At 31.5% G+C, this 17446-nt stretch overlaps 1 protein-coding gene, 1 long non-coding RNA gene and 2 other non-coding genes across 6 annotated transcripts; 3 read left to right on the top strand and 1 right to left on the bottom strand.

Moving 5' to 3' along the window:
• Window positions 1–3038: 3038 nt before the first annotated feature.
• On the top strand, window positions 3039–3122 carry LOC148279169 (small nucleolar RNA snR60/Z15/Z230/Z193/J17). Its single transcript, XR_015822968.1, has one exon. It is a non-coding gene; the product is annotated as a small nucleolar RNA snR60/Z15/Z230/Z193/J17 (small nucleolar RNA).
• A 3143-nt stretch (window positions 3123–6265) lies between these two features.
• Window positions 6266–6353, top strand: LOC148279168 (small nucleolar RNA snR60/Z15/Z230/Z193/J17). Its single transcript, XR_015822966.1, has one exon. It is a non-coding gene; the product is annotated as a small nucleolar RNA snR60/Z15/Z230/Z193/J17 (small nucleolar RNA).
• Window positions 6354–6430: 77 nt separating this feature from the next.
• On the top strand, window positions 6431–9090 carry LOC148279167 (uncharacterized). Of its 3 annotated transcripts, none has more exons than XR_015822963.1 (5): window positions 6431–6525; window positions 7782–7888; window positions 8260–8311; window positions 8550–8637; window positions 8964–9090. It is a non-coding gene; the product is annotated as an uncharacterized LOC148279167 (long non-coding RNA). The 3 variants fall into 3 exon arrangements; XR_015822964.1 differs by having other exon boundaries at window positions 8550–8645; XR_015822965.1 differs by having other exon boundaries at window positions 6435–7034; window positions 7124–7888.
• On the bottom strand, window positions 8003–17293 carry Zmynd10 (zinc finger MYND-type containing 10). The gene is made up of 11 exons (XM_088230370.1): window positions 17091–17293; window positions 16910–17018; window positions 16710–16823; window positions 15361–15500; window positions 14455–14577; window positions 14015–14163; window positions 12447–12598; window positions 11814–11957; window positions 11629–11741; window positions 10371–10496; window positions 8003–9786 (listed from the first exon to the last, which is right to left on the bottom strand). The coding sequence occupies exons 1-11, from the start codon at window positions 17201–17203 to the stop codon at window positions 9717–9719; spliced, it is 1353 nt and encodes a 450-aa protein (XP_088086496.1). The 5' UTR covers window positions 17204–17293; the 3' UTR covers window positions 8003–9716.
• Window positions 17294–17446: the final 153 nt, after the last annotated feature.

The following is a 17446-nucleotide window of genomic DNA, read 5'->3' as shown; positions in this document are numbered from 1 at the left end:
GCGCTGATAATACGAAATATAAAAATGAAAAATTTTGGCTTAGTTTAAGTCATAATAAATATTTTGTTTTTTTTTTAAACACTGAACTTCCTTATTATTTTTCCCCCGGTTACTGAACAAATACTTGGAACCCTGTCACTTCTACATGTGAATTTTGTAATTCAATTTACAATTTTATTATTTAATAAGTTTACTCCCAGTCCTATTCAAAATCTTATATTTTGTAGCAAACTTCCGCCAACAAGCGGCTTTTAGTAGCATATTTGAATTTTAGCTTGATGGTTACTCCGGAGACTTTGGATAGATTGCTTCAATCCACCTCCGATTTGTTTGCAAAACTTATTTAAACTTTGTATGTGAGATGTGAGGCCTTAACTTCTGTAGTATCTGTATCTTCCTCGGCATGTTCTACCTATTTATCATCTCGACATATGACCGAAACAAACCAATGAATGACCACAAAGATTAGTCTGCGTTCCTTACTTTGTTAACATATAAAATAGTTCTCATTTATATTTTAAATAGCCTTCTGTGATAGAAAGTGCCCATCATAATCTAGTGTCCGTATTCAAATTTATCTACAAAGTAAAATTAAGTTTTCTGTATGAAAAGTTATTTTTACAGGTTACCGATGAAGATACTTTGAATTTTTGCACAAATACACACATTTTCGTACATAAATATCGATTTCAATTTATACCGTCTCGATATTTACTAATAAAAATGGCGTTCATAATTGCGGCACTGAAATAAACTATGAAATCGGATTGGGGTAAAGATACCGCCTTAGAGGTAGGACACCGCCCTCCCAACCCGACAGTGACAAACTGTTAATTCTCTCTTGAATGTTCTACGCATTGTTGCAAGTACCATCAAACATTAGACAAAATATGTCAATTATGCAGCTTAATTTAAAATATATTTGCCATAAAATTGTGAATATAGAAACGATTGATACAATCGATTTTTTGTGTATTTTGCATGAAATTAATCAGAGTTAGATGAAATCATCAGGTTTCTGGTATAAGTTGGTAATTACATTTTACTAGTTTTAAGACAGGCACAGTTGGTTAGACGGCCAACGAAACTGGTGTCGCGTGTTCGATTCCCGTTAGTTGCAAGAAAAGAATCCAAGAAAGATTTTTTTCTCAATTAGTCTGGGTGTTGTGTATTTTTCATTACCTCCTTCCATATCCCACCTGCTGACAAACCTCAAAATAGAGGCTTAGCGGATTATTCCATTTTTTAAATGCACTTTAAACGTTAAAAACTTATCCTAAATTGACAATTCCACTAGAACTGCAAACTGAATATTATTAAATATTCTTTTTTTGGGTTTTTAAAATGTGAAATAATTTTATTCACTTTTTAAATAAAGATTATTTGATGCCATGTATGAAGACATCTCATCTTTTGACAATTTATATTTACCAACTTGTGCCAGAAACCCGACGAAATGAACAACATATCAGGGAAAAAATTATTCAAGGATACAAAAAAAATGCGTTAAAATCAACATTATTGTATTACCCACATTTTACTATTTTGAAGAATAGAAAATTTACGTTTTTTTCATAAATCGTAGTTACACGGGTTCATTTGTATAAAATATTTATAATATCTTATTTAATTCATGTTAGCCTAAATATTTCAACAGAGATGAGAACACTTTTATAGAAGAGAAATTAGACATTTACTTTTTTAAGAAAGGATATAGTATATTATGTAGGTTAGCATACCAAAACAGAGATGGAGAACATTTTAAAGGAGGATATGGAAATCTAGGCATTAACTTTTTATTTTTTTTAATTGTTACATATTTATTACAGCAATCAAGATTTAATTATTTACACAATAGGTTAATTCGTTAGTAAAAGTATACATACATATTTTTTGTTTTTGCTGGTGAGTCATCTAAACTGCCTAACTAGGGATAGCTTTCCCTTTCTAAGGCAGCTAATAATGTATCTTTTAAAAGGTTTTTTTGTCATAAATATCATTAACTTAAATAAAACATTTTTATCCCCTTTGATAGTTTTTCAAAAGTTAAGACATAACACATATTATTAAATTATTTCAAAATGAGATACAAGTATATACAGTCTTATTACAAAGCACTCTTAAGAAAATGCTTACGTGTGCCCTATTTCCAGATTTAAAAAAAAAATACATACACAAATAAATAATAAATATACCACAAATATCTAAATCCTCTGTCATTTATAAAAAAAAAGAAATGTTTAAAAAAAATGTAAATAAAATAAAAAAAACTTTCGAAAAAAAATAGGTTACGCAGTATTTCAGTATTAACGACGATATAGGGTTATCAACCCTTTAAGTTCATTTTGCAGTACATAAGTTCTAAAAATACACGTGTTGTGGTAAAATATCAAAATCGCAATTTTTATACAACGAACTGTGGTCCGGTATCCTTATTAAATTATTAAAATAGAGGACACCTAAAAAAATGCCTAAATAATTAATAAATACAAAAAACGCATATTTTCGCGCGTTTTTTAAAGTGCCTATTTCAAAATTATCATTATTGCCAGCACTATTTTTTCTAGTAACATTAGTCAACGTTATCTATGGTTAAGCCAATTTCCTTTTCCGTCATAACCTTCAAATGTCGGAAATCGCACCACACTACCACACTTTTTCTCCGGCTCGTGGCGATGGCGGTTGGTTCTGGACCTCCTGCGTTCCGTCGCTGCTTCACTCTACGACTCTACGATCACTACAACGTCCATATTGGGTTTTTGGGTGACAATATTTGAGCCAATTCCATCAACTTTTGGTAAGTTTTAAACAATAAATGTGTATTGTTTCTCGAATCTGCGCTCTTACTGCCATTGAGGTTACCTACATTTTCATTCATTTGCCACGTGTTTTTACCATACTCATTCACACAATATTATTTTAATTAAAACGTCAATTCATTTTAAATTTAATATTTAAGGTAGAACTTGTTAAAACGTTTTTGTTTTTAACGTGTTGACAATGGATACACAGCACGTGGTTTTATTGTAGACGCATCTTTTTTCTCATGATGATTTCATAGTTCAACTGAATTTTACATTGCTGACAATTCGACAATGTCTTTCGTCCCTATCTGAGTTTTTGATACTTAGATCGAACACAAAATAGTATTTCGCTGTGTAATAATTAAATATTTTTTCAGGAAGTTCCTGCGCCTCTACAATGTGATACAGAACTTGTGGCGGCATCGTTAACCCTTGGGAAGCGGCTGTAACATATGTTGCTATCCTACGTTCCATACTAGATTTCCTTCCGTTCAACGCGAACGTAAACAATGTTGTTATGCTGGCGTTCGGCGGTCGATAAAATCTTTAGCTTGATCCCTATGACGTTCCCACTCAGATAAGTGTATAGGATATTTCATGCTACTAATGCCATCTACGGTTTACCAACGAAAATTATATGTTTGTTTACTAAAAATCCAGATCTAAGAGATCACTTATTCGGGTCGCGAACCTAAGAAAACAGCTAATTAGTTTGAAATTCTGGCGGGTACAATTCGACCAATAGTGTCTCGCCGGGCTCTTCCCAGTAACTACGTCAGTGTAGCATAGTGCGCGGATAGAATATGCACAGCGGCGAATATTTTGATTTGCAATCTGTATACTTTCGAATTTGTGTAGGTCCCTAATTAAATTTAGTTAAATAAGTGACATTACAAATAATTTTATCATACTATTGTGTAGTGGTGGGTGTTTTTTGAAACAAACATTTCTTCATAATAATAAAAATACGTGTGTACTTTTATTCCATTTTTATTTATAATTTTTACCAGTGACCGGGTTTTGTCGTGACCGACATCGTCAAACTGATGGGAAACTATTTTTTTTTCTATGTTATATGCAAGTGCAAGCAGGAAAATTTGTGTTCGAAAAACTTTTGTTGGTGAACCGTTTTAAAAATTACGTTTTTATTAGTAAACAAAAAACGAAGTTTTAATAATTGTTAAATACATTTAGAGTATCGAAATTACGAACGATTGGTTAATTTAAAATTATATTTTTTCAATATTGTATTTATAATGACGTCACAAAATTTGGTTGACGAAGAAATTGCCGAAATAATTGGAGAATTGGACTCCGATTACGAAATATTTTCTGAGGATGACACAGAGGTAGGTGATCTTGATTCCGATATGGAAACAGAATCTGTTGAGGACCGTGTCGAAGAGAGGGGACAGTTAAATTCATGGAAATCTGGACCTTATATTCCCATAATACATGAATTTGATGATTTCCAATCGGGTATTACTGTCAACAGCCTCTCCAGTAATTCAATTGAATGTGATTTTTTTGAACATTTTTTAAACATTCAGATAATGAGCACTATAGTTTCAGAAATCAATAAATTTTATGTATATACATATACAAGTAAAGAACAAGGGCCAAGTTCTCGCACACACAAATGGAAAGATATCACTGTTCCCGAATTATATCGTTTTTACGCACTGTCTATGGTGATGGCGAAATGTAAGCATTTATCTATTAAACAATACTGGCGTACCGATGACTTGTATTTTTATCCAATTTTCGGAAAAACAATGCCAAGGGATCGGTATCAGTTAATTTTACAAATGTTGCATTTCTCTGATCCAAATAGTCCCCCGTCTTCCGACAGATTAAACAAACTTAGGATATTAATAGACCATACGAGAAAAATGTTCAAAGAGACAATGGTTCCACACGAAAATTTATGCATAGATGAAAGCATGATAGCATTCAAAGGAAGATTATTGTTTAAGCAATATATTCCGTCAAAACGACACCGGTTTGGAATTAAATTATTTGTGTTGTGCGATGTGACAACCGGATATATTTTAGATTTTATCATCTACTGTGGAGAAGGAACGGACATAGTAGATGATCAAAATTTTGGAGTATCCGGAGCTGTAGTCACAACACTTTTAAAAGATTATATTGGAAAAGGGCACAAATTATGGTGTGATAATTGGTATTCAAGTCCGGTATTATTTAAATATCTTCATGCAAATAAAACTAATGCGTGTGGGACCGTAAGAAAAAATCGAAAAGGCTTACCACAATTTAGAAAATTGAAAAAAGGGGAAGTAGAAGCTAAAAATGATACTCCATTATTAGCCCTAAAATGGTGTGACAAGAGAGAGGTCCATATGTTGACAACAATGCACGATGACTCCATGGAGCCAACTGGAAAACTACATTATCGCACAGATGAGCCCATAATTAAACCGAAATGCATAATTAATTATAATAAATGTATGGGAACAGTGGATAAAGCTGATATGATGCTTAGTAACGTAACATGCATGAGGAAATCTTTAAAATGGTACAAAAAGGTATCATTTCATTTTATAGATTTGTATTTATTAAATTCTTTTTATTTATTTAAATCAGTAACCGGCAAAACAATATCATTTCCAGATTTTCAAGAAAATGTTATAACGCAACTATTAGCGAAATATAAAATACCAATTATAAGGACACCACATCCCACAGTTTCGACAAGCCGGACTCCACACAGAATTTTTCCAAGGGATATAATGGATCACATTCCCGAGTTGATTCCGCCGAACCCTAAAAAAAAAACGCCGCGAAGACGTTGTCATGTTTGTGCGAACACAAAATTAAAACCAAAAAAAACAAAATTAACTCGATACTTTTGCTCTCCATGTAATGTAGGATTATGTCTTAAACCCTGTTACAAAATATACCACACGTGTGCGAAATTTTAATTCCGTTCCATCAATAAACATCAATTTCACCCCATAAAATGTTATTATTAAGTGTTAAAGAACATGTCAAGTGTCGAAAACCATAAAATAATCAGTAAAACCGTTTTAATAAAAGCTTTCCAAGTGTCCTAGTACAAACGAAAAATACGTTTTGTTAAGTGGCGCAGTGTTCCAATATCACTGCTGTCCGGTATCATATGACATTCAAGATGGCGGTACAGTTTCAAGTGGTAAGTGATTTACTATGAATATTTTTTGTTCGCGTTATCTTCCTTAATTATGGGACTGTAATGTTTATTTTAGTTCTCCAAAATGTTCTTTAAACAGTTTAGGTCTTCTCAAGTTTGGTAATTAATTTATAAGTGCCTTATTCATAACATAATCATGAAGATAAATATTCAATCAAAAGTGGCCGCGTGAATGGTTTGGTGAGAGATTACAAGACCGTCGCCCCACAAAGGTTAAGGTAAATATAATTTTAACTCTCATAACACAATAAAATATTGTATTTAGGGTGTGACTTTTATGATGATTTCATAGTTCAACTGAATTTTGTATTGATGACAATTCGACAATGTCTTTCGTCCCTATCTGATGAAGTCAAAACCACTTTTTTTTTTTACCAAATTTATTGCAATTTTAGCCCCTTCCTAGACAGTAACAATGTTTTATTATTATTTCTACAGATGCCCAAATTACAGTGAATATTTAAATATAAAGGCGAAGAATGCAATCATGATGGTCTCCTGATGAATGATTTTATGCCCAACCAATATGTGAGTATACATTATCATATCAAATTATTTCTTTGATTTATGAGTCTTCGACATGAAATGGAATAGGATTCTTTCATGGATGTTTTTTTTCTATCAAGGAAAACAAATTATAGGCTTCCAAATCAAAGTACAAGCATTTTTATCTTTAACTGTGTAATTTAAGAACTTTTTTCAGTGCCAAATTTTTTAAAGGGGGAATTTTGTTTTTTAATTTACGATTTTTATGAATTTTGAAAGTTTTGTGATTTTAAAATTACTCTGCCTTTGACGTCTTGTGGTGTAATGTAATGGTCAGCGCATTTGCCTACCGTGCAAGAGGTATCAGGTTTGATTCCTGACATGGTTGATGTGAAATATTTATTCAAACGGGCGTTTTCACACTAGAATATTTCGTTGTCCCTGGACTTGCAGTGCCCTATGCACCATTAGGTGCGGAAAGGGAATAATGATGATGTCTTAAGTTCTCCATAGTGACTTTGTCCCGATTGCTGGGTTGGCTTCCTGGGCTAGTATTCCAAACGAAATTATAGCGCGTTTCTACATACTAAATACGGATTATAGCGCGCTGTAAACGCGTTCGGAATACCACCCCTGGTAGCCGTAAATGTATCAAAACACTTGTTGATCGATTTCGGAGAACTAGTAACATTGTCCAAAGTAGTTCTAATTTTGCTTTCTAATGCTCTAATTGTTACTGCGCGAAAGAAAATATTATTTATATCCAATTTCCCATCGCACTGAACTTCCTCATTATTGTGAACAAATTTACTTTTGTTGCCAACTTAATAAGTGCTAACAAAATCCATGGTATAGATAATTTTTACTAGTGTTTAGGAGGCTGTGGAAGTCTTCAAAGTTGTTTTTTTTTAAAATTATTTGTTCTGGCAACTGAGCGCTATAGTCCTGGAACTTTTGTTTTCTAGCGGTTAGATCATTTTCTAAGAGTGTTTTAGTGACTTTGCCCACGTTATCTGATGTAAATTTGGAGTAAATCGGATGGATACGATTTATTTTTAGTGACCACATTGTATAAAACAAGAATCGTAAAAGTTCTCGAAAGGAATGTGAGCTGTGCTTAAAATTTTAGAAATAATCCTATTCCAAACATTTGGAAATCATCAAAAATGTCAAGTGATGATCAGAAAAGTAGTGGACCGAAAACAGAAATGTTGGAAGATATAATATCTGAGTTTTTTTATTTCACACTTTTAGTTAATTTTGGAAGTGTTTGAAATACTAACAAATTGTCATTTCAGGGAAACTGTTGATAAAAAGATGGATAATTCTGGAAAATGTGACGCAATTTAAAAAGATTTCACTATACAAGATGGACTTGGAACAAATTTCCACGATCAATTCAGAGGTAACTTACAAAATAACTGCATCCTCGCATTTATTCACATTGATAACCTGGTTTCTTCCATAATTATATATCTGATTACCACAACTCTTCTTGACATATATTCTTTTATTTTAAGTCATCGAAATATGCTTGTTTATGATGTGAAATACATATTATTGTATTAAGATGAATAGTTTATATGATGTTATCTAAAACGTTAAAATATCATATCTCTATGATGACATAGCTACAGGCTCCCTCATCTGATCGAACCCAATAAAAAAAACTTGAAGATAAAGCCTGAGTTATTCTGACATCAGTAAATTTGACTTCACATTTTATAGTCTTATGAAAATATTTTCTAATCACGCATTGTCTTTCTTTCGTCACAGGTGCTCAGTTGTTGGAACTTCTAGTATCAATACTCCCCTATTGTCGTAAAATGTAAGTATTGCTCATGAAGTTTTTTGCAAAATAAAAGTGCATCTATTAATAATATCATTTTGTCCTTTTTTTAATAATTACAATTTTATATTGTGATGACCTGCTATCGGGCTCCCTCATCTGATCGAACCCCAAAAAATTCTGAAGTCAACGCCTGGTTAATTTTGAGTTTAAATATGTATCAATGAAAAAAAAAAACTTTTATCAGTTGTTTCAACTTTTTTCCTTTTGTCAACAGGAAAAACTTCGCAATATATTCCGCAAACTGGAATGGATTTTCTTACTTTCCATTTGTACAGTCTCGGCTGTAACTTCACATCTTGCAGGTAATATGGTATGTTTATTGTTAAAGTTATAATAACATTTTATTTTGTATTAAAAAAGTATGTTTGTGCCATTATTAATTAACTTCAAAAACCACAATAATCAAAACATTGCTGCCTTAAATATGACTCCGGGATATTTTAAACTAAAGTATATAATGTGCTTTTAATTATCTTGTGATGGTATTTCAACAGGCTACCTCTTCTGATCGAACCTATTATAATATTATTTGTGAAGATAAAGCCTGCTTTTATCTGACGTTACCTCTGATTCACCATCCTCATCAAGAATATCAATCAAATGCTTACATTCGGTTTTCTTTTTGCAGACTAACGACTGGCTGGAGTCCCGTGTAGCAGTAATGAACAACTTTCTCTGCCAATAATTTATTTTAATTTACTATGTAGTAAAGTTTTACAAGAAAAATATTTAATAAATGAACTTATTTAATTCCATACCTACTTATTATTTCTACTACCTAACTAATCATATGGTCTTTATTTATGAGAGAATATATAAATGGAGTATCTTTCTCCTTTATGTAATCCAATAAATATTATATTTCAAGCTACGTAATTGAATACACTGGAACCTCTTTTTACACGGTTTCAAAATAACACTCCAAAAAAAAAATTGAGCATGAATCTGACAACACATTATAGTAATATATTTGATGATATGAGTGGTGCTGCCTTAAGCACACACTGGTGCACAAACTTTAGTGCTTTTGCACCACTGCAAGGCTGCTGCAAATACTTACCCCTTATTATGTTAAATATATATGGATTTCATACGGATATTCGCAATCTAAATTCAGAAAGCAGGTCTTTGGGATCTGGGAATACTGCCATACATTGCTCTTTTACTTACTAGGTGTATAGTGAATAATCTTTGTTACGATTTTTTAAAAGTATTTTGTTTTCTTATTATATTTTAGAATAAAATTAAGGTACAACAAGCGGTACAGAGTTTGTTTTTTTTATATTCCATTTTTTACACAGTACTGCGTATAACATATCACCCATGTAAAAAGATGTTTTATTATATATATTGATACATAATACGCTCTTTGTAGGTGGATTTAGACGACGGTTGCAGCTAACTGATCACAAATATCCTTATGTTTGGGCCATCTCTTCACTTGGCATTCTCTGAAATACAAAGGAAGTTTATTTAGATTTATCTATTCTTTACACTTGACACCTGGAAGCGTAGTCCGAATTCACTTTTTTAAGATTGCCATGTTATTTCTATACTAGCTACGGAAAATATTTTGCTGTTCTCGATAATATGACAAATGGAGTTACCAAATCATAATACGCATGGAAACATTAATTTATTTAAAATACATATTTATTTCTGTGTATCATGTTACCATAGATATGACACTAGCTAGGAGCCTTAAAATTGGGAAAAATATTCTTAAAAATTTAACTCATTACCTACTTATTCCATAAATGAATCGATATATCTGTTCTGTTTTTAAAGCATTTCCTCATCACATACAGCGACATTATTCTTCGTAGCATTTAGATTATTTTGGATGGCAATTACCCACAAATTGAAATGCCATCTATTACGCGCTTGTTACATAGATTATTTTGGATGGCAATTACCCACAAATTGAAATGCCATCTATTACGTGCTTGTTACATGACTATTTAATTATACATTATTGACTAGATTATCTTAAATGAACACCTAGGAGATTGAACAATGTACACATTTTTATTACCTTCCGCAGTACCACTCATTCCTGCAGCGAGAGCACTTTTTGGCAGCCATGTCCCCGCACACGGCACACTTGGCTCCCCCATCATCCATGTGTTCCAGCACTTCCGATGTGTAGGATGAGCTTAAACTATAATAAATACATATTTATTATTTTTATACGCTTTAAATGATATTGTGAATTTACCAGTTGATACATAATAATAGATAAGTACGTAATGCTTATTGTACATAACAATGGTCAATTATAATTAGTGCCGATTTTTTTTTTGTGTGTTTGAGATATTTAACATTTACGATTCAATTTAACCACCTTCTCCTTTCATAAATATATTTAGTAACATTTGGTTTTTAGAACATAAGATTTCCTCATTACCGTTATTTTTTTATTTCCTGATGTTATGTTTCTATCTTACTGTTGTATTCAACTTTGTATACTTTTTTGCTGTTTTTTTTTATTTTACTTTCATTAAATTGTTTAGTTTTTCATTATACTTTATTTTGATATATTTCATATTATTTGTTACATTATAATTTGTTCACTGCTGTGATTATTTTGCATTATAATTTTTGTAACAGGTTTTTGGAACTGTTGATGAATAAATAAATAAAATCAAATAAAATTTTTACTCTACAAACTTTTTTTAGTTGGAGCGTCTAAGACAGCTTTACGGAACATTAAAAAAACAGTATTTAAGTAAAAATACAAACTATCGACCATATTTGAACATGCCTGCTGATGTAAAAGTGCTCATTGATCCAATAAAAAAAGTACATAAAAAACTGAGGAATTTGATAATCATCATTATCAAACCCTTACCTACACCTGGTGGTGCATAGGGCACTGTATTTTAAAAGTTTATATACCATATCTAAATTGTGTTGACAGAGATAAGGTGATTAGTCTTACGCCTACAGTCCAGGTGATATTCAGTCCATAAGGTGATTACTCTTACGCTTACAGTCCAGGGATAGTGAAATATCGCAGTGTAAAACCACCTTGAATATTAATAAATATTTCCCTCTCAAGAATCGAACTGAGGACCTGAAGCATAGAAGATGAACGGATCAACCACTACACCAAAAGGTGGACTTTTCTCCACTCTATTTCCTTTTTCAGGATTCTTACCTGAGAGCCGCCATTGAGTCAAAAATACTCGTCCAGGATTCTAGTTCTATTTCACACATAGAACTGAATTCATCGTCTGCCTAGACGCAGACTTTAAAAATATTAATGATCAACACTTTAAAGGAAAACTTACACTTTTGCCAGCTCAATCAGTTCAGTTTTGTCAGGTTTGAAAAAATATTGCAGCTGTGATTTGGCTATCACCTTAGATTTTTTATTAATCCTCTTCATAATGGAAGGTTTTATCTGTGGAATTTACCAAAAAACATTAGATCGAATTAACATCAAGAAGATAAAGTCAAATGGAAATTAAGATACCTGTGGGACAACTTCCACTAAGAGTGGACGGCCAGTTGGTGGAGGAAGACTCGTGTCCGCCACCGCGAGCTGACCGAGGGACCTCTTGAGGTCTGCTAGTACTGGTAGTTGGTCGAGACAGGAATCCGTTAACTTGTATAGGAGCTAATATACAAAAATTACGTTGTTTCACATGTTATTCAAATTTTTATTTTATTTCTTCTATCCTAATTTTCTTCAGCCAGATTAAAATTTCCCTTTTGGAATATTGTTCGTTATCAGTCAATTTTATTTTATGTGGAAGCATAAAACAATTTGGCAGGAAAATAATCCTTGGACCTTTGTCCAAATACCAGAATGGTACACTCTTATTGTTGATTTATTTTTGAATCCTATATTTTATAACATTGTAGAAGTGAGTAATCTTAACAAGTTTTATCTTACCAGCAAAACGGTTTCTTTGATAATTTTTATTAATAATTTATTGAAAACTATGATTATTTATTTAAGGACTTAAATTTTCTTATACAAAAATTTAGATTGGTACCAAGCAATGAAGCAATACAGCTTTGAATAAAGAGAGACTCTAGCCTTATTTAACAAATCCAAAGCATTATCAACTGTGATTCTGGTGACGAAAAATTGAATACACACTTTGCAGAAACGCGTCTTTTGTGAGTTGTTGATTTCATAATGGTTACTGATATCTGGGTTCAGTAGGAGCCTCCATAGCCCGAGCCAGCACATATTCTCAGCTCGACACATTTTCTCTATTTCATCGGGTTTTGGACTTTTCCATTTGCCATCTTAAAACAACAAACCATACAAAAATGTATTTTTTTAAATGCAATCATTTTATCAATATGTAATACAGTTTAATTGAACGTAGTTATGCAGAATGCAGCCAGTCCACACTTTTTAAAACATGGGATATTAGTGTTATCGGGTGCAGTAAGGTCAATTCTATGTTTTGCTAAAAACAACCAGGCCTCTTTAATACAAAAAAAAAACTGTAAGAATCACCTGAAGTTGTCATGATTTTAAAATGTCACCTCATATGTTCAGAGGTTGTATGAGATATTGATATGGATATTTTAAATCAGGCGGTTTTTTGCCGAATGCATATTTTAGGTTATGTTGTTAGCCTGATTTAACAAATCAGCAAAATTCCTTTAAAATATTTTTTTAGATATAATAATGATGAGTGGATCAGGCCAAATGGGTAGAAAGAGTTTTCATATTTGAACATATTTAGAGTGTTGTTTCATTTTTTGTTCAAGAAAGTCAAATATATATTTTTTAAGTACTGTCATTAATAATTTTTCATAATCTTAAAGCAATTCCCTAACATTTTTATAAAGAAAACACCATTTACACGGAGAAAACTTGATGACGTAAAATTTACGACAAGCGTCTGCCAAGGGAAACTAATCAGCTGGAAGGTTAATGTAAAAAAACTAATATATAAATTGTAAAAAAGAACTAACAAATAAATATATAACAAATTAATTAAATGATTCTCAGTGCCTTAGTATAAATATACAATGATCATATCCAAAATTCAAAATTATTAAACATTAAAATTTATGTTAATGGACAGAAATGGAATCAACCCGGAAATTATAGTAACCCCTAGTAAGCTACCTACACTATGTTGATACTTGTAACAATGTGTTTGTATTTGAATTAAATTATTTTCTGTATATCTATGTAAAAAATCTAAAACAATTCATTATGTAAAAAACATATACATCAAACTAAAATATAGTTGTAGTAGTAGTAGTAAAATGTCTTCCTCGGCACGGGCTTTCCCACTGAGGAATGCATTGTAAATTTAATTTTGTATTATATTTTTGGGAAGTACTTATTAAATAAAATAAAAATTCTAAATATTATCAATACATAATGACATAACATGCATTAGAGTTTTACTAGGGCTGGCTGTTCTCTGCAAAATGCACACCTTAGTCTGTGTAGTCAGCCAGACTTAAAAAATCATTAAAACTGGTCAAATACATAATAAAATAAAAAAATTGCGTTATAAAAAAAATCATGGTCTGCATTATTAATAATTTGTCAAAGTAGTTGTGTAGATTTAATTATTCATTCTTTTCACGAAAGTGTTATTATCTCAATTTTATTTTTCTATAGCTGGCTGCTTTTTGCATAACTACGTTCAATTATATTTGAAAATAACAAAAAAAATAAGGGAAGGTACGAACCAATATACTGCAGAAGTATACCATCTTCATCACGTCTCTGCCAAGGTTCTAACTGGAGCAGTTCCGCCAACAATAGTGGAGTATCATGGGTCTCATACAGTCGACTTGTTGCCGATACGTGGATCTTGTTAAGGACATTAGCCAGGCAACTAAATAATACTAAACACATTAAACTTACACTTAACAACAATAACAACTTAACTTATAATAACAATATTTTTGATAAATGATAAAAGTATGCTTATCTGTGCTGTATATATACCTGAAATTTTTAATGTGCTTTTTTCTCAATATGCACATCCCAACCTTAAACTTAACATGGGACTAAATTCTCATAAAGTTTAAACATGTTATTTGTAATGATTTATTAATGAAATACCTATAATATCTTTAAAAAGGAATAATATTTTTGTCTAAGAAGTTATTTATAAAGAACCTACCTTATTATGGTCAAGCATCGAATACCAATATCATATTGAAGATCCTTTTGTTGCTTTAATAACTCTTCAATAACATTGTCTTGTGGTTTAGAATGACTACTTTGATTTTCCAGGTAACCAGAACTACAATCAATAAAATTAAACAGTTTAGCCCTCAGAGTAATAATTCTCTAGCGAAGCACTTAAACTCTATTGCATAGAGCAAAAGCTTTCCAATTTTTTTGTTTGGTCCTAGTTTGGTTTTTAGTTTAATAACAAACATGTAATGGATGGTTTCGGTTTGCAATCGCAATTTATTTATTTAAAACTTTAGGTACATTTTTTTTTTAAAGTGATTCCTTCGGCCCGTTTTATTGCTGTAATCTGTATGGTTATATTCATGGTCAATAATCATAGAATGGCGTTTCTCCGTATGGGTGACTCTATTGGGTTATTACTCTAAGGTTAAGCTAATAGTCAGTACCTGTAAGATTCACCAGTACATTCAAATATGATATATTTTGTTAATTAAATTTATTTGTAAATAAAAGTTGTTGATAGAATTCCATGAAATTAAAGAAAAAATAATTAATGATAAAAAGTTTCAATTGGGAAAAAACACAGTCTAAAAATATTATACAACCATTACCAAACCTGAGGAAATAAAATGAATGCATAGATAGCCTAAAAAAATATTTGAAATTAATTTTGATAATATTAGTTAAATGTGATGTGAATGAAATGTTAAATATAATTAAGTTGGTCAGTAACTAGTTTTAAAAATTAATATTTTAAAAATAATTCTTAGAATGTTTAGACAAAAAATTTCATTTTTATAAAAATGTGTCTTCCTCATAAATCAAATCCAGTATGCTAACAACTACTACACCATAAAACAGACATGAAACTTTTAAATTAAATACTCACTCGGCAAGTTCAATAAGAGAAGAAACCATCTCCACAGAGTAGTCAATAATATCAACTAGAATGTCGGAGATAGCGCAGCATGCTTCTTCATCAAATAGGACCACTTCAAGCAATCCAACGGCTACTGTTTCATGGTAGAGCTAAAATGTTACAAATATATAAACCTAATAACTAAAAGTAAAAAATAAAAAAATAAAACAAAATACAATGTGCTTCTTTTTTGGGTGATACCGTGTATGTTGGATTTGTTCCGACGTTTCGGCTACCATTGCAGGAGCCATCTTCAGGGTAAACTGAGTAATGAAGAAGTAAATGAAGATGGCTCCTGCAATGGTAGCCGAAATGTCAGAACAAATCCAACACACACGGTATCACCCAAAAAAGAAACATATTGATAACCGTGAAAACCTTCGCAACTATTTAAAACAAAATATACTGTTAATTATAAACGAGAAAATGTTCAGAAAGGCTATAAAAATGGATAGTGGAGCTGGGTATAAGTAAAATGGATTGTCTCATTTGCCCAAACCAATATTGAATAAACTGCTCCACAAATGTATAGTTTATGATACGTTTTTGTTATTTTTTTAAACGTTTTATAACATAAATAATATAGGTGTACATAAATTAATATTTTTTTTTTTTTTTAAATAAATATTTGTATTCTTATGATTTACCCAAATATTTAATTTTGAGGGCCATTTTCAACGAGTTGTAAATAACTCATTATTAGAAAATGGAATCAAGTTGGGGCAGAGTGGGATTCGAACCACAGACCTTTGGTCCGTGAGTCCGAGACACTAGCCACAGGACCACAACCCGATTTTACTATAAACTTAAATACATAGTGTTTAAAACTTTCTGAACATTTTGTAGTATCTTTGTAAGTATCTCTGTATATTAAGTCTTCTTTGTTTATTCTCACGTGTAAAAATATTTTAGAAGAGGATATTGTTAAGTGTCCTCGGCACGGGTAACCCCTGTGAGGTCACATCATTTTATTATTAATCTTTTTTTTATTTATAATGGAAAAAAATGAATAAATAAATTAGCGCCATCTTGTAAGAAATCATCTCAAGGGAGCTGTGCTAAAAACTTACGTAATATTCTAAACAAACTATTGTTAACAGCATCATCCTCATTCTCTTTCCAAACCTAATGGTGCATAGGGCACTGCATTGGTACGCCAATCGTAGAGTACCTTAATTTAAAAACACCTCTTTAAATAAATATTTCATTTTAATCATGTCAGGAATCGAACCCGAGACCTCTTGCATGGAAGGCAAACGCGCTGACCATTACTTAGCGACAAAAAATTTCATCTGTTTTGCATATTTTTTAATACTTACCACAGCATAAAGCAGAAATGTGTGAGAAAGCTCCGGATCTAATTCCAGGATTTTAGGAAATATTTTTTGCCTCCACAAGGAAATACAAATTGCTTCATGCACCAAGAGTGGTATCTGAAATTTGAAAGGATTTTTTTTGTTTACTTGCTAACTATATTTGAACATGTAAACAGATGTGCATAAAAATGCTGAACACGCACTTTCCCATAAGAAAGAATGGCATCTTTTGTAATTTCTTCCTGTAGGCTAGCTGCTTCTAAAACTGCCTGCTGGTGCAGTTTTTGAAAACGATGATGCCATTCGATCCACCTAAAATAATACAATAAAATTAAAGTAATCAACTATTTAAAAGTAATCTAGGAAAACAACAAGGTACATTACACTTTGCTTCCGATAAGATCAATTTTGGATGGTTCTGCGGTTGATATATATATTTCCAATTCTCCGGGTTCTATTGCCCTTATTTCAAGCCCACTCCCAACTTCATTTTGCATTTTAGATCTGAGAAAAATATAAACGCGCAGTAAAAAATATTGTGATTCTATTGAAGTATTGATCAAACTTTGTGAGAAGCTTGATTTTGTTTTCAATTCAATATTTGAATATTGCGCCGGTGTTAACCACTTAAAACATATCTGGTAAAAAAAAAAACAAACAATCTGTGACATTGTGCAATAAAACAATGCAAAATTTTATTGAAAAATGATTATTGTTTTAATTGAAAATGTATATTTATA

Source organism: Micrasema longulum, unplaced genomic scaffold (assembly GCF_059751315.1).
Source record: "Micrasema longulum isolate JH-2025_06_02 unplaced genomic scaffold, ASM5975131v1 h1tg000748l, whole genome shotgun sequence".
Lineage (NCBI taxonomy): Eukaryota > Metazoa > Arthropoda > Insecta > Trichoptera > Brachycentridae > Micrasema > Micrasema longulum.
The sequence above is the reverse complement of the archived record's forward strand: the minus strand, read 5'-3'. Positions and strand labels throughout refer to the sequence as shown.